This window comes from Pan troglodytes, chromosome 14 (assembly GCF_028858775.2).
Source record: "Pan troglodytes isolate AG18354 chromosome 14, NHGRI_mPanTro3-v2.0_pri, whole genome shotgun sequence".
Lineage (NCBI taxonomy): Eukaryota > Metazoa > Chordata > Mammalia > Primates > Hominidae > Pan > Pan troglodytes.
In genome coordinates this window covers 55,205,797-55,229,302 of record NC_072412.2, presented here as the reverse complement: position 1 = coordinate 55,229,302, position 23,506 = coordinate 55,205,797, and the positions used below count along the sequence as shown (strand labels likewise).

The 23,506-nt window shown below is 45.9% G+C and overlaps 1 protein-coding gene across 2 annotated transcripts; it reads right to left on the bottom strand.

Moving 5' to 3' along the window:
- Positions 1–2,893: 2,893 nt before the first annotated feature.
- ARL11 (ADP ribosylation factor like GTPase 11) lies at positions 2,894–6,694 on the bottom strand. 2 transcript variants are annotated; one of them, XM_009426957.5, is made up of 3 exons: positions 6,549–6,686; positions 5,074–5,139; positions 4,001–4,743 (listed from the first exon to the last, which is right to left on the bottom strand). In XM_009426957.5, exon 3 carries the CDS (start codon positions 4,723–4,725, stop codon positions 4,135–4,137), a length of 591 nt encoding a protein of 196 aa, XP_009425232.1. In that variant the 5' UTR covers positions 4,726–4,743; positions 5,074–5,139; positions 6,549–6,686; the 3' UTR covers positions 4,001–4,134. The 2 variants fall into 2 exon arrangements, with proteins under 2 accessions (XP_522755.1, XP_009425232.1); XM_522755.9 differs by lacking the exon at positions 5,074–5,139 and having other exon boundaries at positions 2,894–4,743; positions 6,549–6,694.
- Positions 6,695–23,506: the final 16,812 nt, after the last annotated feature.

Here is a 23,506-nt window from a genome sequence, read left to right as displayed (position 1 = left end):
AAAGGGCAGCTGTGGTGAACTGTTTGCGCAGACCAATGTGTCAGTAGTGTCTACCTGGGTCAAAAGACACCTCTGGTCTTTCTTTAACCTGTCTCCTTGCCTTCAGGATGCTACCTCTACCCAAATGCTGCTGCCCAGGATATCTTCCTAAGAACAGATCTAATCATGTCACCATCCTGCCAGCACCCCGGGAAGGCTCAGGGTCACATATCAAAACAAGTTCAGGACGTCTAGCATTATGGCAGATGGCCTTCCCATGGAAAAGAACATAGAAATGTTGGGTAAACGATAACAAAAAAAGTTTTTTTTAATGCGTGCTGTCTTTAAACAAAATAAAAGGAAATCCTCACGTGGTAGAAATGGAAGAGAGAAACCACAGCCAAAGCAGTAAGTATAAGCTGGAAACCTAGAGCCCATGGAAATTGTAGAGGAGCCAAATTTAGGCTCTAGAGACTGGGCTGAAATTAAAACCTGTGTGAGAATAGGACATGTGGCCTTAGGCTTGCTTGGAGGAGAGAAAATGGTTTTTTTATTTGTTTGTTTGTTTGTTTTAAGACGGAGTCTCGCACTGTTGCCCAGGCCGGAGTGCAGTGGTGCAATCTTGGCTCACTGCAACCTCCGCCTCCCAAGTTCAAGCAATTCTCCTGCTTCAGCCTCCCGAGTAGCTGAGATTACAGGCGCCCGCCACCAGTCCTGGCTAATTTTTTTGTATTTTTAGTAGAGACAGGGTTTCACTATGCTGGTCAGGCTGGTCTCGATCTCCTGACCTCATGATCCGCCCGCCTCGGCCTCCCAAAGTGCTGGGATTACAGGCATGAGCCACTGCACCCAGGTAGAAAATGTTAATCTGAGCTCAGCAAAAAAGAAGAGCATCAGAGAGATGACCCCTCCTTAAAAGAGGGTTCAAAAAATGCTGCCCACCAGCTCAGGGAAGTTTGAGGAGGCAGGCTGTCTGTCTTACAACATAAAGGCAAGGAAAAAAAGTCACCTGTCACATATGGAATCCCTAGGGCCTGTGCATTGAATGGGTACACAGTTCAGATGTATACTACCTCTGAGGTCCAGTAGCCCCAGGCAGAGAAACTGACATAATATTTGGTCTAAAATAATTGAAATCCCCAGGATCCTAGTAGATACCACTCTGTAGAAATGTTGTTACAGACCAGGGCACATGGGAGTCACACAGGATAAACAACTCCTACTGCAGATGAGCTCACAATCAAAAGTGACAAATCATGCAAGGAAATGAGCCTCCGTGAGTGAAAGCCAACAAATATATCCGGCAGGGTTGTTGGGAGTACAGATAATGAAACAATCTGAAAGCAGCTATAACCAAACATGTACCCACCCTTCAAAAGCTGAACCCAGCTGTTCCAGCCCCGTCCCATCCTGGTTCTTCAGCGCTCACCTTCTCCAGTTCATGGCATTCCAGTCCTTCTGTCATGTGGACTCAAAATCTTGAGCCCTCTTCAAATTCTTCCTCTCTCAACTGTTTTTCTTAATAATAGCTCTCAATTTTCTCATCTCTCTTCCACTCCCTCCTTTGCTGTGTGATGGTCATCTAGCCGGTTTCCTGCCTTCCCAGCTCCAAGGTTCCCTTTTCTCTTTATTTCACCTCCACACTACCACAAAATTATCCTCCTAAATGGCAAGTCCCATGATTTTTCTTCCTTGACCCAAACCCCTGATTATTGAAATTCAAACAACCTTGCCCAAATTGGACCTAAACTCCCATTCCAGTTTTGTTTTCTATCGTGATGTCAACTTCACCCACCCCTCATCCCAAGCCTCTGTTGCAAGTACACTGACTTATCTTTCTTACACCTCCCTTCATGCTTCCAAGCAGTCTCTTCCCTCTTATTAGAAGGCTCTCCCCATCATGTCTCCTGGCTGAAAGCCTACCTAGCTTAAACCTTCTAGAAGCATGATGTTGTAGAAAAATGCAGCATTAGCCCTAAACAGATCTGATTTCAAATTCCAGATATGTTACTTTATAACTCTGTGCCTCAAGCAACAAGAGGTCACACCTTCTCTGAGCCTCAGTTTGTAGTTTTATAAAATGGGAATATATATATTTTGCAGAGTTGTGAGAATTAGAGACAGTCTATGTAAAACACCAAGACCACAGCGCTTGGTCCAAGTAAGTGCTCAATAAACAGAATAAACAGTTGCTGAACTGAGTCTCTCTCCTCACATTTTTATGGGAGTAATGTCTTTACTGTCTCACCTTCCATGAGGCCTGAGGCCTTATCTCATTCATCTTTGCATCCCTAGTGTCTAACACAGCGTCTTGAAACATGTTGACTGACAAGTACTGGAAATAACCAAGCATGCCTAACCTGGTGTTAGAAGAGGGGCCTGGCAGATCTCAGATTTTAGGAGGGTACTGATGGCCAATTTATACTGCATTACTCCAGAGAGAGAGAGAACCAGTCCAGGATAAGAAAGAATATCTAACATTCAGAGCTGTTTAACATGAGAACAGGTGCTAAATATAGGCCACTTGCCATTAAAAAACTCAGATTACAGAAAGTGTTCTGGGGTTGGATGAGGGATACAACAACCACATCAGTGATTGTTAACTTTTGGGAGTCACAGATGTCTTTGAAAATCTGGTAAAAAGTTCTGGATCTCCTTCCCCGGAAAAATGGTCCAAAGTGTAACATTTTGCAAATAATTTCAGGTGCTTCATGGATGCTAGGTAATGATCACCTGATGAACCTTCTAGGATGCTATGGTCAACCGTCCTTTTCCCTGTCAATCATGAGACAGAAGGCATTCATCACTGTCATCTGTATCTTCAGAATTCACAACTCCCACCTAAAGCACATGATTCATATTCGAAAGCTCAGTGTTTTTGCCACAAACTAAATGCTCTGTTTTTTTTGTTAAATTAATGAATAAATAAAATATTTTATTGATCTGATCTTTAAGGAAAGATATGTGCTACAAGAAGGAGAAAAGAGAAGGAAAAAAAAGAAAATGAGTTTTTGAAAAAGATCAACACAAGATGTCATAAAATCGGGAGAGGCTAATTAGCATCAGAAAAAAAACAAGGATAAATTTTGGATGGTGTGAACTTCCAGCCTCTTGCCCAGGGGTGAGCGTCCCAGGGCAGGGAACGTCTAACCTGCAGACCCCTGCTGTTGTATGGGCCCTGCCTAGCTTGCCTTCTGAGTGACAGTGGCACATCCCCAGGGGCCACTGGGGAAAATCACTCATAAGGATCACTCATAAGTGATCCATTGTGACATGTCCAGATGATATTTGAATTTGACTTTTTTTTTTCTTTTTGGAGACACAGCCTGTCTTTTTCACCCAGGCTGGAGTGCAGCAGCACAATCTCGGCTCACTGCAACCTCCACTTCCTGGGTTCAAGCGATTCTTCTGCCTCAACCTCCTGAGTAGCTGGGACTGCAGGCATGCACCACCATGCCTAATTTTTGTATTTTCAGTAGAGATGGGGTTTCACCATGTTGGCCAGGCTGGTCTTGAACTCCTAGCCTCAAGTAATCTGCCCTCCTCCGCCACCCAAAGTGCTGGGATTACAGGCATGAGCCACTGCACCTGGCCTCAAATTTGATTTTAAAACCTCTTTCCCTATTTGAGAATTTAGGTCTCTATTATTATGCAACCGGTGGCTACTCTATTATGACATATTGCTTCATTAACACTTGGTAACAAGCTATTAAATGAAGTATGTTGAGATTTTTTTCTTAGAGTATCATCATTATTATTATTATTATTATTATTATTATTATTATTATTGAGATAGAGTCTCACTCTGTTGCCCAGACTGGAGTGCAGTGGCGTGATCTTGGCTCACTGCAACCTCTACCTCCTGGGCTCAAGCGATTCTCCTGCCTCAGCCTCCCAAGTAGCTGGGACTACAGGCACATGCCACCATGCCCGGCCAATTTTTTGATTATTAGTAGAAATGGGGTGTTGTGATGTTGCTATCCAACTCCTGGGCTCAAGGGATTCCCCCACCGTGGTCTCCCACAGTGCTGGGATTACAGGCATGAGCCACCGGGCCAAGCCAGCATTTCTTGTTTGATAGACTGAGTGTAAATTTCTCAAGGATCAGCTGGTTCTTCTAGTTTGTATGAGCAAAGATATGCTGCTCTGTCTGGATCAAGATCTCTTGCTGTCTCCGCGCTCAGCCCCACGGGCTCTCACCTGCAGACACATGCAGCTGCGAGATTTCAGGAGGCTCCACAGGCTCTGCAGGGCCTCGGGCAGCCCCTCCCCAGTGAGGGCACTGCAGCCCCGGAGCTCCCAGCAGTGGTCCTGGAATCTCTCTAGACTCAGCCTGTTTCTGATCTTAAGCAGCGGAAGTGCATCAGGTGCCTCCTGCTTGTTGGCCAGCACCAAGAAGGGGACGCCAGCCATGTTGGGGTCGTTCAGGACTTCTGTGAGCTCAGCCGCCGACTCGGGTAAGCGGGCCTCATCTGTGCTGTCCAGCACGTACACGAGGATATCTGTGCCTTCCAGATAGTCCTTCCAGCTGGCTCTGAGCGGTGCCTGCCCCCCAACGTCCCAGAGAGTCAGTGACACGTGCCCAGGAGCTTTCAGAGGCTCCACGTTGAAACCAACAGTGGGCAGTGTCTCCACCAGCTGGTGGCCCTTCAGCTTGTAAAGGAGCGTGGTCTTGCCCGCCGAGTCCAGGCCCATCATCACCACCTGGGCTTCCGCCTTGTGACCTCTGGAATTCACAGAACCCATGGTGGCCACTGCTGAATCCTAGGGGAGAAAGGCCAGGGCACACATCAGCTACTGTCTTCTGAAGGAAGACAAATCCATCCTGGTGCAGTGGCTCACACCTGTAATCCCAGCACTGTGGGAGGCCAAGGCAGGAGGATCACTTGAGCCCAGGAGTTTCAAACCAGCCGAGGCAACAAAGCAAGGACCCGCCTTCTCTACAAAAATTGAAATTAAAAATGGAGCACAAATCTGTGCAGGCAAACAACAGAAGAGCTTTTCCAAAACAGGAAAAGTCTTCACAGGGTCAGATTTTAAACAGATGCCTGGGCTTTGAAGGAAGTGAGGGTGTGTGAGTCACCATCAGCTAACCTGTCTCTGGGTCAGATAAGAGTGGTCCCTGAGCAGAGAAGATCAGGGGCCTCCTGGAAGACATTCCTGAGGAGTTAAAGCAAAGAGGCAAAATGAGGTTCCAGTCAGACAGACCTGGTTCAGTAGAAATTACAGAACGATGTCTTCAATTCTTGCTGGTCTGTGGCTTCTAACCTGTTCTCCTCCTATAAGCCTAAATGCTGAAATGGAAGCTAAGCTGGGTTCCATGCACAGAGTGAGAAGGATGGTTCAGCTCACGGTGACCTCTCTTTAGAGCTTCCCAAGGACCAGTACTATGTCTTGGAAACACAGTGAGGTGTCACTTAATGACAGGGACACATTCTGAGAAATGCTTCATTAGGCAATTTCATCATTTTACAAAATCATAGATTGTAATTACACAAACGTGGATGGTCTAGTCTACTGCACACCTAGGCTATATGGTATGGCCCATTGCTCCTGGGCTACACACCGGTACAGCATTCCTGTAATGGGTACTGTAGGCTATTGTAACACAGTGCTAAGTATTCGTGTATCTAAACATAGAAAAGGTAGTGGTTGCGCCACAACACTAAGCTGAAAAATATGAATTTTTCAGCTCTGTTATAATCTTATGGGACCACCGTTGTATATGTGGTCTGTCGTTGACTGAAATGTCTTCATGCAGTGCCTGACTGGGGCTATTTATAAATACTGTTTACTGGGGGCAAATTTATGAGTCAGAGCAAAGCAGTTTCCTCCACTGTCTTACCAAGGTCAATGACTTCTACAACACTCCACATGTGCTTTTTTGTTTGTTTTTTGTTTTTTTTGTTTTGTTTTTTTTTCGAGACAGGGGCTCACTCTGTCGCCCAGGCTGGACTGCAGTGGCATGATCACAGCTCACTGCAGCCTCGACTTCCCAGGCTCAAGCCATCCTCCCACCTCAGCCTCCCCAGTAGCTGGGACTATGGGCATGTGCCATCACACATTTTTGTTGTTGTTTTGAGACAGGGTCTCACTCTGTCACCCAGACTGGAGTGCAGTGGTGCAATCTTGGCTCATCACAACCTCTGCCTCCCTGCAACCTCCGCCTCCTAGGTTCAAGGGATTCTCCTGCCTCAGCCTCCCAAGTACCTGGGATTACAGCTACTACTACCACCCAGCTACTTTTTGTATTTATATTAGAGACGAGGTTTCACCATGTTGGCCTGGCTGGTATTGAACTCCTGACCTCAAATTATCCACCTGCCCGGCCTCCCAAAGTGCTGGGATTACAGGCGTGAGCCACTGTGCCCGGCCACATATGTTTTTAAAGAATCCCAAATTTTAAGACATAAGACCTGTTCCCAACTTAGACGATGCCTGCGTGGAACAGAGAAGAGACATCTCAGCTTCCGGGAATGGGGGTGGGGGGATATGAGCTGCCTCTGGAAGGAGGTAAGCCTCTACTCATCCCTACTCCCAAGGGTAGAAAAGTAAAAAGTTAAAATTACCTCTGTGTTACTATTAGACTGCAGCTGTGAGATCCTCCGTGGCTCTCCTCCCCTATGGAGCTGCTTTCTGCTGGGCAGGCATGACCCAAGAGCGAGATGGGAAGGAAGCAGAGCAGCCGTTGCTGCTTCTCCTTTTTGTGCTTCCTTTTCCCAGGTGGCTGGGGGGCGGGGCTGGTGTCACGGCCCCTCCCTCAGCCCTAGGGCGCCTCAGAGCAGTCATCCTGCTGGGCTTGCCACAGAGAGGTCCCCGGCTCTGCAGGTCCTGGCAGAGCAAGGCCCAGTGACAGCTCCATTTTTTAGCAACTCAGACTTGGGTGCCTGAAGGAGGGAGCACGAGCTCGGAGCTGTGTCCAAGCGCAGCCGCGTTCTCTCTTCCCTCAGAATCCTCTGAGCTCCTCGCAGAGAATTCTGACCTCTTCCTTTCAGTACATGCCTCAAGGTTTTTCTGGTGGCTAGAGATTCTCTGATTTGCTTGGAATCACACATGGTTGTTTGTTGTTGTTGTTGTTGTTGTTGTTGTTGTTGTTGTTGTTGTTGTTTTGTTTTGTTTTCTATTTGAGACCGAGTCTTGCTCTGTCGCCCAGGCTGGACAGCAGCCTCCGCCTCCAGGGCTCAAGTGATCCTCCCTCCTCAACCTCCTAAGCAAGTGGGGTTACAGGCAGGTGCCACCATGCCCAGCTGATTTTTGTATTTTTCGTAAAGACAGGTTTCGCCATGATGGCCAGGCTGCACATGTGTTCTTTTAAAAGCTGTCTATGGCCAGGCGTGGTGGCTCAGGCCTGTAATCCCAACACTTTGGGGGGCTGAGGTGGGTGGATCACGAGGTCAGGAGTTCGAGACCAGCCTGACCAACATGGTGAAACCCCGTATCTACTAAAAATACAAAAATTAGCTGGGCGTGGTGGCACCTACCTGTAGTCCCAGCTATTTGGGAGGCTGAGGCAGGAGAATGGCGTGAACCTGGGAGGCGGAGGTTGCAGTGAGCCCAGATCACACCACTGCACTCCAGCCTTGGTGTCAGAGCGAGACTCTGCCTCAAAACAAAAACAAAAACAAAAACAAAAAACAAAAAAAGCTGTCTACATATGATGAAAACATTCTTTAAAAGGTATGTATGATGCAGATCAAACTTTAAAATTGTGTTAATGTAGTGATTAAAGTTACCATTCAATTTTTTCTTGAATGGTGTCACTGTGTTTTTCCCAGTAAAAATGACACCTCTAGAAAATGTAATTTTTAAAAAATTGGCTAGTCGCCGGGCATGGTGGCTCATGCCTATAATCCCAGCACTTTGGGAGGCCAAGGCAGGAGGATCGCTCAAGCTCAGGAGTTCAAGACCAGCCTGGCCAATATGGCGAAACCGTGTCTCTACAAAAAATAATAAATTAACCAGGCATGGTGATGTGTGCCTGTAGTTCCAGGTACTTGGGAGGTTGAGGCCCAAGAACTGCATGAGCCCAGGAGGTGGAGGCTGCAGTGAGCTGAGATCACAGCACTGCACTCCAGCCTAGAAGACAGAGTGAGACTCTGTCTGTCTCTCTCCTATTTTTTTTTTTTTTAATTGAGATGGAGTCTCGCTCTGGCGCCCAGGCTGGAGTGCAATGGCACAGTCTCGGCTCACTGCAACCTCTGCCTCCTAGGTTCAAGCAATTCTCCCACCTCAGCCTCCCGAGTACCTGGGATTACAGGCATGTGCTACCATGCCTGGCTAATTTTTTTATTTTCAGTAGAGACAGGGTTTTGCCATGTTGGCCAGGCTGGTCTCCAGCTTCTAATCTCGAGTGATCTGCCCGCCTCAGCCTCCCAAAGAGCTGGGATTACAGGTGTGAGCCACTGCACCCAGCGGAGACTCTGTCTCAAAAAAAAAAAGAAAAAAAGAAAAAAATTGACTAGTCAGAAACCACTGATTCAGTAGGTATTGAATTTGGATCTGGAGTCACAGTGAGTTAGCTCTTATAACCAGTAATCTTTGTGCTGTTTTCTGCTTTCCCATGCATTATTTCATTAAAATGTCAAGACTCAAGTTGGATGTTATGACTCTTCCATTTTACAAGCAAAGAAGCAGGCTCGGTTGGAAGGCCGAGGCGGGCAGATCACAAGGTCAAGAGATCGAGACCATCCTGGCCAACATGGTGAAACCCCGTCTCTACTAAAAATACAAAAATTAGCTGGGCATGGTGGCGCACACTTGTAGTCCCAGCTACTCGGGTGGCTGAGGCAGGAGAATCGCTTGAACCCGGAAGGCGGAGGTTGCAGTGAGCTGAGATCGCGCCACTGCACTCCAGCCTGGTGACAGAGCAAGACTCTGTCTCAAAAAAAAAAAAAAAAAAAAAAGAAGCAGGCTGGGACAGGGTGAATCATTGACTCATGATCTTGCTGCGTTTTATAATTCATCTCTTTCTCTTTTACCATGTCATGCTACTCACACAGAAAGTGCCTTGTAAATGGCAAACACCAGATTGTTGTTGTCATTGTTTTTGTTAAGCTACTGTATTTTAGCAGGAAGAACTGATTAGGAAAAGTCAGAAACTCAAAGTGTGTTATGTGCACCACTGTGTGAGGGTATTGATGCTGCTCTTGGTTTGCTCTTTTCAGTGCCTGTGGTCGGTGATCATCCTTTTTCAAGGCCAGGGGGTGTGTGGGGAGGAGACAGAAACAGATAGGGTGCTCCTGGGGGTGGAATTATCCCAGGGAAGTCTCAGAGCAATAAAGAATCGTCTGGTGGAGGGCTTGTCATTCTCGCCCACACTGCAGCGGGATCGGCTCACGCTGGGACTAAGTCCTGTCCAGGCCCAGCTGCTGAGTCAGCAGGAATCCTGCAAGGGCCCGATTTGCAGGAAGATTGGGGCCGGACGAGGATGACAGCAGGCCAAGGTTGAGGGGCTCCTGGGGGTGGGGGAGCTGGGGTGCTGCTCTGACCCAGTTCCCAGAGCAGCACCAGGGCTAGGTTTGGGCCCCATGGAGGCAGGGAGGGAGCAGAAGCTGTAGAAGCATTAGCACAGTGGCTTGGAGGCATCATGCCAGGCTGCCTGGGTGACCTATGCCCTGGGTGATACAGAGAGAGAAGGGACACTCCCCTTGGCCTCTAGCCTGGAGCTTGGGGCCACATGGCCAGGCTGCAGGCTGCCTCTGGAGGTAGCTGCGTGGCACTGACCACAGAATCTGAGACAGGCACCGCCATCAAGGGGCTGGCTGGCAGTCAGGGGTGGATCTGTGAGCACTGCTGGGGGGCACAGGCTCCCCCAGACATCAAGGAGCCTTGCCTGAGGGCCAAAGTCTTGTGTTCGCTGGGAAACCATGATTACTTTGTGACCCCAGTTCTGCCCAAAGGCCCTTGTGGCCTGAGTTTCTCCGTACACCCCCGACCCTGACCCCTTCAGCTCAACCAGCAGGGAAGCTTTTCATTAGACACCCCAACGTGGGGAGGCTCATGAGGGCTACTGCCCCGGGAGGCAGCGCAGAGCAGAAGGTAACAGTGTGGCTTTGATTTGGGTCCACCTGGGGGCACACTTGGCCTCCACTGCTTATTTGCTGTGAACCTCAACCTGAATTTCTCTGCACCTCAGTTTCCTTCTCTATAAAATGGGGTTGATGACGATAATAATGGTACCTAACTTGAAGGGTTATTGGAAGGATTAAATAAGTGAAGACACATCAAGTACTTAGCCCAAAGCCTGGTGTCTAGTCCCAGACTAGTTCTGTTAGAGAAGGACAGGAGAGCCCTCAAACGTAGTGGTGTGGCTGGAGAAAGTGACGCTGGTGAATGTGCAAGCCCCAGCACCTTTGTGTGTCTGTGACTGCAGCTTCCAGACCTGGAATAAGGAAAAGGGGCTACACGGGGCTCACTGATACCAGGAGAGACAAAGGTCTTAGGCCCCATCTCTACTGCCCTAAGAGTGTGAGTTTAGAAATGTCCTCCTGCCAACTCTCATACAGGTGGTCAGGCCTGGAGGAGCACGGCACGCCCATTGCACTCACCAAAAAACAACTTGTAAGCCAGGATGCTTCTTCTGATGTTTCTTATGGGATCTGTTTGACCCAAGAGCTGGGGCGGTTTTCTGTGCAGCACAGCTAAGGGAAGGCAGGGGGCCAGGGGCACGCAGAGGACGCACACAGGGACTGAAGGAGTCAACTGTAGGGACGACATCCAAATGGGTTGCTGGAAGACCATGGAAAGTTGGTGGTTTTTAAGGGGTTGTTTATCATGCAACAGAGCCTCGTGGTCACTTTTCTGCTCTCTACAGATAGGTCCAAAGGAGGAGAGTGCTAGAACAAGAGCTTTATTCTCCTGGAAAGTGCTAGAGAAACATGGACGGAGTCTCTTGTCCAGCCCTCCTTTCCCTGGGCTCCATAACGGCCCCCACCTTTTTATCTTGTTGTGACCTCCTCTTGCTCTGGTCTCTCACTTTCTCAACTTGCAATATGCAAATTAATAACTTTTTTCCAGGGACTGCCTCTTTTAAAAATCAAATTCTATTTCTTTCTATTTTCAAGCCATCCATACAAAATTCTGAAGGTACAAAAGAGTAGAGCATCAAGGACGTTCTCCTTTCACCGCAGTGCTCCAGCCATGCCAGACCCTCCCTGGGAAACAGCTCACACCATTGGTTTCTTAGACATTTTTCCAGAGATATTCTATGCACATATAAGCAAGTAGGGTGCATTGGGGTTTTTTTCATGGTTTTCCTTTTTTTTTTCCCTCAATAATCACTTACTTTGAGGAATGCAATTTCTTGTATAAATCTCTCAATCAGAAGTTCTCAGCCATGAGCTGTGTTGAGGATCAGTGGGAGACAAAGGGGAGGAGAGACAGCCAGGAACCCTAGGAACCATCCACCTTTCCTACCCACCACCAAGTCCCCAGTGAGTGATGTATAAGATGGGGCTGGGTGGGGTACAAGTTACCTTTGTGGGTACTGTGGTGAGAACCAATGCTCCAATCATGCTGAAAGTTGAATGAAATTCTCCGAGAAATTTCCTCCCTCTATGACCATCATGTATTAGGCAACCCATGGGGCCCTAAGCTATATATCTGAATTTGGGGTGGTTGCTACAGGTGTAACATGTGTATCAGTGACTGTTTACAGGTACTTATGCCCATGATTCAGCTTTCCCCAGATGTGGAGAAAAGTGGACAGAGAGTACAAGGTCTACTCATATACAGGAAAGAGTAGTTCTCAATGACCACTCTTGGAGAGTTTGATTAGAGCATGTGCCTGACATTCAGTGAGTGGGGACTAGAGATGCTAGACATCCTATAACACCCAAGAATATTTTGTGCAAGAAAAAAATGTTTCTTAAATTTGTATTTCACTTTTGAATGTCCCAAACATTTATGTAGTAGTTTAAAGAAAAAAAACACCATTTAAAAACTATCTGGGCTGGGCGCGGTGGCTCAAGCCTATAATCCCAGCACTTTGGGAGGCCAAGGCGGGCGGATCACGTGGTCAGGAGTTCAAGACCAGCCTGGCCAATATAGTGAAACCCCGTCTCTACTAAAAATACAAAAATTAGCCGGGCATAGTGGAGCGTGCCTGTAGTCCCAGCTACTTGGGAGGCTGAGGCAGGAGATTCACTTGAACCTGGGAGGCAGAGGTTGTGGTGAGCCAAGATTGTGCCACTGCACTCCAGGCTGGGAAACAGAGGGAGACTCTGTCTCAAAAATAAAATAAAATAAAATAAAAACTATCTGATCCTAGAACCTAATTTTGTTTTATATGTAAACGCAGACTATTTTCATGTGGTTTTCATATACACTACACTTTCCAGAAACACAACTACTGTGTGCATTGAGGAAAGTTTGCACTTTGTTTTGTTTGGAGCTTTTCCAAGAGCTGCTCATTATTTTGGAAAATCACATCACTGACAGCAGTGCTTTGAATAACAGCGTGGCATTTAAGTTGCTGATAAGACGCACCAAAACGGCGATCCACTGCCGTGGTGCTCATGTGGATTCTATATTTAGATGCAAGAACGTGACAACTTCATTAATGTGATTGTCCTGAGCACTTATGTATGGGAACATATATTATTTTATTTCAAATTACCTTCCGTTGGGCAGAGTGGCTCACATCTGTAATTGAAGCACTCTGGGAGGCTGAGGCAGGAGGATCACTTGCCCCGCCCAGCCCCATACCGGACATCACTCATTGGGGACTTGCTGGTGGGTAGGGAAGGTGGGTAGTGCCAAGGGCTCCTCACTGTCTCTCCTCCCTTTCATCTCCCACTGATCCTCAACAAGGAGTTCAAGACCAGCCTGGGCAACATAGCAAGACCCAGTCTCTACAAAAAAGTTAAAAATTAGCTAGGCATAGTGGTGCACACCTGTAGTCCCAGCTACTCAGAAGGCTGAGGCAGGAGGATCATTTGAGCCCAGGAGTTCGAGGCTGCACCACTTGCACCACTGCACTTCAGCCTGGGCTATAGAGCAAGACTCTGTCTCTAAAAATAAATAAATAAATAAATAAATACCTTCATTTATTTCTTACATTATAGTTACAGCATTATACTGATTGTTTTTCAAGATTGTGTGGCTAGGTAGATGCTATTGTGTATTATTTTCATTTCTAGACTTTACAAATGAATATTGTAAAATATTTGTTACATTAAAAAAGAGGCCACTTGCTCTGTTTCAGGGCTTATCAGTAGAGGAGGACATAGCTGGGTAGAGGAAACTGAAGAGAAGGGACCAGAAGTGGTGGTGCCAGGTGGGATGACCAAGAAAGACCTTAAATCAGCAGTCATCCATGGTGACAGCCAGAGGGGCCAGCATCTTGCCTCTGAATCAGTGAGCTCCGTTGCTTCGTGGTACATGTGGTCTCATTCCTAGATGGCACCTGCTTCCGCCTGTGAACTATGGTCTGCCCTGGAGCACAACACTGCCTTGCCAACGTGGGCAGTGGTTGCATAGGCGGCAAAGGAGCTTGCATGAAAAAGTGTGAGTCCACCACCAGAAAGTACTCCAAATTCATAATAGGGTTGGGATTTTTATGGGTGAAGATCTTAATTAGTTATAGGACACAGTAGATAATGATTGCAAACACATTTTATGTATATCTATAACACATAGATATATTTATTAACTCTATTTTTTTTTTTTTGAGACAGAGTCTCGCTCTGTTGCCCAGGCTGGAGTGCAGTGGCGTGATCTCGGCTCACTGCAAGCTCCACCTCCTGGGTTCACACCATTCTCCTGCCTCAGCCTCCCCAGCAGCTGGGACTACAGGTGCCCGCCACCGCGCCTGGCTAATTTTTGTATTTTTAGTAGAGATGGGGTTTCACCGTGTTAGCCAGGATGGTCTCGATCTCCTGACCTAGTGATCCACCCGCCTCGGCCTCCCAAAGTGGTGGGATTAAAGGCGTGAGCCACCGCGCCCAGCCAACTCCATTTTTATATGTTTTTTAAAATATACATTTTGGCCAGGCACGGTGGTTCATGCCTGTAATCTCAGCACTTTGGGAGGCCAGGGCAGGAGGATTGCTTGAGCCCAGGAGTTCAAGATCAGCTTGGGCAACATAGAGAGAACCCATGTCTACAACTATATAATTTAAAAATTAGTCGGGTGTGATGGCATGCAGCTGTAGTCCCAGCTACTCAGGAGGCTGAGGCAGGAGGATTACCTGCACCTGGGAGGTTGAGGCTGCAGTAAGCCATGATTGCGCCACTGCACTCCAGCCTAGATGACGGAGCAAGACCCTGTCTCAAAAAATAAATATAATATAATATAATATAGTATAATATAATATAATATAATAATTTTTGATTTCTGTGTGTCCTTCCATGCTTTTCCTAGGTATTTGGTTTCAGTGGAATATTGCTGATCTGTAACCCTCCACAGAACTCCCTAGAACAGAAATCTGTCTGCCTCTGCTTTCCTAGGACGCTGACCACAAATAAAGCTTTCATGATAGAGAATGAATCCATAGGAAACATCCTGCAAGAAATATTTATTCAGCAAATGGCATGTGGAAGCTGTTTCCCTGTGTTCCTAAGTCCCAGGCTGCGAGCACCAGTCGCCTCCCTCGCGGTGTCTGGACAGCGGGATGTCTTCCAGGTTCGTCTCCTCACTGTTGGCGCCGGGTCCTGGGTGTGGGCCTCCTGCCACGGACTCCTCCTCGGGGTGCAGCCACAGTGGAGATCCTTTGCATCTTTGCCGCCCCCAACGCCTCTGCACTTGGCTGCCTGGACTATTTTGGCCCCACCCAGCAGCCTTAGTGGAGAGAAAACAACGCACCTGCGTGCCACACGATGAGCACCGTTAGCTTCTCTCCTCTTTGTTCCGTTTTCTGGCCAGTTTCTTCAACAACCCGCAGCCCCCTTATTTCCTGTGTTCGCTGCACTTATTTAACAATCAGTGTGCCAAGTATAGCCCGCTTTAATTATAGCTGTGCTCCACGTGGTTGTAAGCAGAGCACACATACACTTTTGTATTCTGATTTTGTTTTCATTTAATTTATATTAAGAATTACATTGCCTTATTCCTACATAGTTTCTTTTTTTTTTTTTTTTTTTTGAGACGGAGTCTCGCTGTGTTGTCCAGGCTGGAGTGCAGTGGCGCAATCTAGGCTCACTGCAAACACTGCCTCCCGGGTTCATGCCATTCTCCTGCCTCAGCCTCCCGAGTCGCTGGGACTACAGCTACCATGCCTGGCTAATTTTTTGTATTTTTTTAGTAGAGACAGGGTTTCACCGTGTTAGCCAGGATGGTCTCGATCTCCTGACCTCGTGATCCGCCCGCCTCGGCCTCCCAAAGTGCTGGGATTACAGGCGTGAGCCACCGCGCCGGGCCACCCCTACATAGTTTCTAATAAACATTACTGTGTTGGCTTCATAATTATATTATATCAAGGGGATAGATTATTATTTACGTCTAAAGGCTGCAAAAAAATCTGAATTAAAGATTTGGTGAGTAAAATTTCTCTCTTCATTTGGATTATTTCTATGGGCTAGATTGCCAGAGTTGGGACTTCTGGGACATAAGAAATGAACACTTGGCTGGGCGCGGTGGCTCATGCTTGTAATCCCAGCACTTTGGGAGGCTGAGGCGGGCGGATCACGAGGTCAGGAGTTCAAGACCAGCCTAGCCAACATGGTGAAACCCCGTCTCTACTAAAAATACAAAAAATTAGCTAGGTGCAGTGGCAGGCACCTGTAATCCCAGTTACTGAGGAGGTTGAGGCAGGAGAATTGCTTGAACCCAGGAGGGGGAGGTTGCAGTGAGCTGAGATCATGCCACTGCATTCCAGCCTGGGCAACAGAGAGAGACTCCGTCCCAAAAAAATAAATAAATAAAAAATAAAGAACACTTTGTGGCTTGCTAAGATTATTCAATATGTTATTATGATTTTACATGCTTGCTTTTCATTTTTATTGTTTTCCTTTACAGACTGGACTCCCTACCTCCCCGGCCCAAAGCTCCCAGGCCCAAAGCTCCCATGCCTGATCTCCTCAGCACTTGGAGAAGAGGTGGCAGCGGGGCAAACTGTCTCCAGACCACCACTGTAGGGAGAAGCAACCCGATGCCATGACACTGGCGGAGTGGAGAAAACATTCCCACCACTGAGGATTTTGCTATGAGGGTTATCATGATTATGATATGACTAGCTACGATTTACTGAGTTCCTTTATGTTAGGCATTGTATTATACCATTTCCTCCTACGACCTGCTGGGTAAGTAGTGTTATCGCCATTTTCTAAAGGAAAAAACTGAGGCTCAGAGAGGTAACTATGCTTTCAGCTGCAAGTTATAAAACACCCACTGCAAGTGGCTGAAACAGTGAGATTGTCTTATTCTCTCTCATGACAATACATCTGGAAGGAGGTCATTCCAGGTCAGTTTCGCAGCTCAAGTGTCATCAAAGAGCCGGTCTCTTTCCATGTTTCTGCTTCGGCACTGTCAACTTAGGTGTGATGACTCCCCAGCAATGTTGTGCAGCAACATCAAATATCTTATTCTCACAAAACTGAATTGAAAGGCAGGAAGAGGCCAGGTGCAGTGGCTCAGGCCTGTAATCCCAACACTTTGGGAGGCCAAAGTGGGTGGATCACTTGAGGTCAGGAGTTCGAGACCAGCCTGGCCAACATGGTGAAACCACGTCTCTAGTGAAAATACAAACAAATCAACTGGCCATGGTGGTATACACCGGTAATCCCAGCTACTTGGGAGGCTAAGGCAGGAGAATTACATGAACCCGGGAGGCAGAGGTTGCAGTAAGCCAAGATTGCACCATTGCTCTCCAGCCTGGGCAACAAAAGCAAAACTCCATCTCAAAGAAAAAAAAAAGGCAGGAAGAAAGGGAAAGGTGTAAGTGTTTTTGGCTGCTTGTGTGCATGTGTGTGCATTTGTGTAATAAAAAATGAAATGTTTTCCTAAAGCCTACCAGCCAATTTCTCCATACATCTTCCTGACCAGGAGAATAAAATTACTTGGCTTGGCCAGGCTGGGTCTACCTTCTCTGAGCGCATCGCCCCCACCCCGTCTGCCCCCACTCCATGCTATCTGAATAAAATTATGCTACTTGTAGCAAGAAGAAAGTGGGAAAGGTGTTGGGTGAGCGAAAACGTCTGTCACACTTCCTTCCCAGACATTCCATAGCAGAAGATTATCTTTTCAGAAGACAATGCTGTCTTCCAAGATCTTTGTCTCAGTATCTGTTAACAGTATGTGTGTGCGTCTCTGTGTGTGCACATGCGTGTGGTTGTGTCTTGGGTGCTCATAGTTTTGTTACTGGTGTAGCATATTCAAGTCAGAAATTAAGAAATCAGAAGGAATGCTGCAGTAGTCATTCTCGGCTGCTATCTTGCACATGGGACAGGGCAAGACAGTGTGAGGCTCCACATAAATTAGGAAGAATGCAGGCTGAAGATTTAGATCTGGATTCTAGCCCCCAGCTCTGCTACTTTCCATCTGTGTTGCCTGGGTTAAGTTATTTAATCTTTTTGTTATTATTAATTAGATACAGGGTCGGGCTCTGTTGCCCAGGCTGGAGTACAGTGGTGCAATCATAGCTCACTGCAGGCTCAAATTCCTGGGCTCAAACAGTCCTCCTGCCTCAGCCTCCCAAGTAGCTAGGGCTAGGGCTACAGGCACATGCCACCACACCTCGCTAATTTAAATATTTTTTTTGTAGAGATTGGGGGGGGTCTGTCTGTTTTGCTCAGGCTGGTCTTGAACTCCTGGCTTCAAACAATCCTCCTGCCTTGGCCTCCCAGAGGGCTGGGATTACAGACATTTGCCACTGTGCTTGGCCATTACTTAGACTTTCTAAGCCTCAATTTTCTAATCTGTAAAGCAAGAAGTTTGCACTAGGTAATGTCTAAAGCTCTAATATTCTATAATATATATATATTTTTGAGATGGAGTCTCACTCTGTCACCCAGGCTGGAGTGCAGTGGCATGATCTCAGCTCACTGCAGCCTCTGCCTCCCAAACTCAGTCTCCTGCCTCCCAAGCTCAGCCTCCTGCTTCAGCCTCCTGGGTAGCTGGAACTATAGGCATGCACCACCACGCCCAGCTAATTTTTGTATTTTTAGTAGAGATAGTGTTTCACCATGTTGGCCAGGCCGGTCTCGAACTCCTGGCCTCAAGTGATCTGTCTGCCAGCCTCTCAAAGGGTTGGGATTACAGGCATGAGTGCCCAGCCAGTCTATCACATTATTAAACCCAAAAAACCCTGCTCAAATGCATCTGCATGCCATATGAATGAGGGAGGTCAACATTTTTTCTTGTATAAGAGGAATAAAACATACTATAACAATTAGATACAGAATGTAATGTAAGCAGATTATGGGCTCTTTTGAAATGTCTTTATTTTCATTACAAACTGTACTTTGAATGATTATGCGTTAAGTGGCTTGTGTTTTACATTTACAGCACAGCTCACCTTTCAGAATTTTCCTGCTATTTCTGTTTTCTATTTTATTGGCAATGCGTTTCTTTATAACTGAGTGAAGAATGTGGCAAGGCTGGGGAAAATGTTTCTGCCTGTCTCTTTTTGCTCTCTCTCCCCCTCTGAACGGAAATAGTATCGTGGCAGTGCATCTCTTTGTCTCTTAGGAAAAAAAAAAAAGCCAGGAAAAGGAAATAACAGTGGGTGATCTACTTTCCGAACAGCGTGAGAAAGATCCAGAGAATGTTAGTTTTGCACTGAAGCCGCTTCAACTTCTACTTTTCCAATATTACAGGAAGTTTCCTAGCATTGAGAGGAAAAAGAAACAGTGGCCAGATACTTTCTCCTAAAAATATACAGGAAGGACAATGTGGAGGCCAAGACTAATCTGGGTGATGAGCTCCAGGCCTGCCTCAAAACAGGAGCTGATGGGAGTGAGTTTCTGATCTTCTTCCAAGGTTGTTTCAATATCCAAAGTAGGTCCTCCATGGCAGCTGCTATTCAATCAGCCACATTTCCTGAACTGGATATTTTTAGTTGGCAGGAAAAAGAAAAACAAACCAAAAAAACCTAACTTGATTAGGAAGGAGGTTGGAAGGTCACTTCATAGTTAGAAACTAAGATTAGTGCTTGTGACTTGGCTGTATTTCCCAGATGACTTACCATTACCCTGTGCATCAATGAGCAAAGTATTTATTTTGCATGAAGGGGAAGGGAGAAACTTCATCAGCACAGGATCCAGGCCCTACAGCCACAACCAGCTAAGGATTCTCCCTTCAACCCACAAGACGTATTCTGATTTGCTCACTCATGAGACTGGAGCTGTGTCTTGAAGTAGATCGCGCACAGTAGTTCATTCCCAAGGCCATATTCCTGCTGGACGATAGAGCTGGGCCTGCACTAAAGGTCTGTCAATATTGCCCCAATATGCTGAGGCCTATCCTTCCTAAGATATGGCTTTGTCCACGGTCCTTCCCAGAAGGGGCTCTTGTAAGGCTCCCAAGGGAGTGAAATTCAGACTCTGACCCAGAGACTCTCTTCAACTCATCATCTTCTCCTGGGAGTCTTCATCCAATAGTAGCAATGTCATTCTTCCCTTCTAGAAAGAGTTGTGCTGGCTGGGTGTGGTGGCTCACACCTGTAATCGCAGCACTTTAGGAGGCCAAGGTGGGCGGATCACTTGAGGTCAGGTGTCCGAGACCAGCCTGGGCAACATAGTGAAACACCAACTGTACTAAAAATACAAAAATTAGTTGGGCGTGGTGGCAGGCGCCTGTAATCCCAGCTACTCAGGAGGCTGAGGTAGGAGAATCACTTGAACCCGGGAGGCGGGGGTTGCAGTGACCTGAGATCTTGCCACTGTACTCCAGCCTAGGCAACAGAGCAAGACTACATCTCAAAATAAATAAATAAATAAATAAAAATAGAGTTGTGCTTGCTTCTTTCTTAGCTTTTGTATTGATCCCTTTTCACATATATAAAAGTAGTTGTTGGCAAAATGATGTAATATTTAGAAGTGAAAAGAAAAAACTAAGCTGGTTGGTGTGGTGACTTATGTCTATAGTCTCAGCACTTTGGGAGACTGAGGCAGGAGGATCGCTTAAGGCCAGAAGTTTGAGACCAATCCTGGTGACTTAGCAAGACTCTGTGTCTATTTATTAAAAAAACAAAAACAACAAAACTAGTCTGAGGCAAGGCACTTAATCTTATGTAGCCTCAGTTTCCACATCTATAAATGGGGACAAAAAAATTACCTCTCAGAGGTGTTGGGAGGAGTAAATAAATTAATGTAGATATAATGTATAATGTGCTTAATCAGTAATAGCTTTTTTGCTCTGTCACCCAGGCTGGTGTACAGTGGCATGATCAAGCTCACTGCAACCTCTGCCTCCTGGGTTCAAGCAATTCTCCTGCCTCAGCGTCCTGAGTAGCTGGGACTACAGGTATGCTCCACCACACAGGGCTAATTTTTGTATTTTTAGTACAGTTGGGGTTTCACCATGTTGCCCAGGCTGGTCTTGAACTTCTGACCTCAGGTGATCCACCATCCTCGGCCTCCCAAAGTGCTGGGATTATAGATGTGAGCCATCACACCTGGCCTCCACTCCATTTTTAATGTTCTCTTTTTCTGGAACTCCTATTATTTGATTGTTGCATTCTGCTTAGTCTCTAATTTTTAAAATATTTTCTTTCCTTTCTTACACCTTTGCCTTTTCACTCTACTTTCTGGATTTCTTCAACATTATCTTCCGATCCTTCCATCACAATATTTACTTCTGCTGTTATATTTTAAATGTCCAAGGGCTCATTTTTGTTCTCCTGGGTTCAAGTGATTTTCCGGCCTTAGCCTCCTGAGTAGCTGGGATTATAGGCACGTGCTACCACATCTGGCTAATTTTTGCATTTTTGGTAGAGACAGTGTTTCACTGTGTTGGCCAGGCTGGTCTCGAACTCTTAACCTCGTGATCTGCCCACCTCGGCCTCCCAAAGTGCTGGGATTACAAGCGCGAGCCACTGCACTTGGCATATTCAGCTTTAAAAAAGAAGAAAACCCAGGGCTGGGCGTGGTGGCTTGTGCTTGTAATCCCAGCACTTTGGGAGGCCGAGGCTGGTGGATCACCTGAGGTCAGGAGTTCGAGACCAGCCTAATATGGTGAAACCCAGTCTCTCCTAAAAGCACAAAAATTAGCCAGGCGTGGTGGCGCATGCCTATAATCCCAGCTACTTGGGAGGCTGAGACACTCCAGCTTGGGTGACAGAGCAAGACTCCATCTAAAAAAAAAAAAAAAAAAAAGAAGGAAACCCTATCATTTGTGATAACATGAATGGACTTGGAAGACATTATACTAAGTGAAGTAAGTCTGTCACGGAAGAACAAATACTACATCATTCCCCTTATGTGAGACATCGAAAATAGTTGAAGGTGTAGAAGTAGACAACAGAATGGTGGTTACCAGAGGATCGGGGGAGAGGGACATGGGAAGTACTTTAAAAGTATAAAGTTGCATTTATTCAAGCTGAGTAAGTCCACATATCTGCTGTACACATATTGCCTATAGTTAACAATAAGATACTGCATACTTAGGATTGTGTTAAAAGGGTGGATCTCAAATTTAGTGTTCTTACCACAGAAAAACAAAAAACATAAACAAAGGGACACAAGGAAACTTTTGGAGGTGATGAAGTGATGGATATATTTATTACCTGGATTGTGGTTATGGTAACATGAGTGGATATATATGTCCAAACTCACCAAATTGTATACATGAATCATGTACAGTTTATACCTCAGTAAAGCTGGAGAAAAGCTGACAAGGAGGATATTATAGAAAACTTTATGCCGATATAACAAACAACTTAGATGAATTTAATAAGCATTATTTATTAAATGAGCTATCTTTTTTTCTGGCTTGAAGTATCGCTGTTATTGTACACTAAATTCATATATTTATATGTATGTGTGGGTTTGGATGTTTCTGCCTTCTATATTCCATTCCACAATTCTATTTGTGGATCTTTTGCTAATATCACATTAGTTTAATGAATATCTTTAATGTTATTGTATTTGATAGGAAAAGTCTCCTGCCCTCTACATTTTACCTACAAAATCTTGTGGTCATTTTAATGTACTTTTTTTTTTTTTTTTTTTTGAGACAGTCTCACTCTGTTGCCCAGGCTGGAGTGCAGTGGCACAATCTCGGCTCACTGCAAGCTCCACCTCCCGGGTTCAAGTGATTCTCCTGCCTTAGCCTCCCTAGTAGCTGGGATTACAGGTGCACGCCATCACACTGAGCTAATTTTTGTATTTTTAGTAGAGATGGAGTTTTGCCATGTTGGCCAGGCTGGTCTCAAGCTCCTGACCTTAGATGATCCTCCACCTTGGCCTCCCAAAGTGCTGGGATTACAGGCGTGAGCCACCACACCCAGTCTGTACTCTCTTTTTCATATGAACATTAAGATCATGTTTTCAAATGTCATTAAACACTTTGGTGGAAAAATAATGTTGGAATTCTAATTGGGGTAGCTTTTAATAGATTGATTTGTGGAGAATTGACATCATTACACAATTGAGACTTCTCATCTAGAAATATGTGTTGCCTTTCCATTTATGCAAGTCTTCCTTTGTATTCTTCATGGAACTTTCAGCTATTATACTTTTCAGCTTGAGAATTTCTACTTGATTCATTTTTAGAATTTTCATTTCTCTATTAATATTTCCTACATGTTCACTCAGTAATGCCATACTTTCCTTATGTTCTTTAAACATGTGCCTTACTAACTCTTGAACATATTTACAATAGCTGCTCTGAAGTCTTTGTCTGTTGAATCCAACATTTGAGCCCACTATGATTCAGTTGCTATGGACTGATTTTGTTTTTCCTGAGAGTAGTAACACTTTCCTGATTCTTTGCATGTCTAGTAATTTTTGGTTTAAAACTGGACATTGTAGGCTGGGTGCAGTGGCTCATGCCTGTAATCCCGGCACTTTGGGAAGGCCGAGGCGGGTGAATCATGAGGTCAGGAGATCAAGACCATCCTGGCTAACATGGTAAAACCCTGTCTCTACTAAAAAAATACAAAAAATTAGCCGGGCACCTGTAGTCCCAGCTACCTGGGAGACTGAGGCAGGAGAATGCCGTGAACCCAGGAGGCGGAGCTTGCAGTGAGCCAAGATCACGCCACTACACACCAGCCTGGGCGACAGAACGAGACTCCGTCTCAAAAAAAAAAAAAACAAAAAAACAAAAACCAAAAAACACTGGACATTGTAGTAATGTTATACCCACTCAAGATTCTGTTTTGTTCTTCTGAGGGTTGTTGCCATATTGTTCTAGTAGGCAGTTAACCTGCCTGCATTTAAACTGAAAAATCTGTCCCCAGCAATTTATAGTAGTTGATGTATTGTTCTGCACAGTTTTCTCAGGATCCAGTTGCTTCTTTTTTGGCTTAGTGCCTGGGAGTCTTTCCTGAGCCTGTGTAGTTTAGGGTCAGCCACAGATTTGGAAAGAATTTATATTCAGGTTTTGAAGCTTACCTACTGTACAGCTCCCTTGCTTTCTTCCTAAATA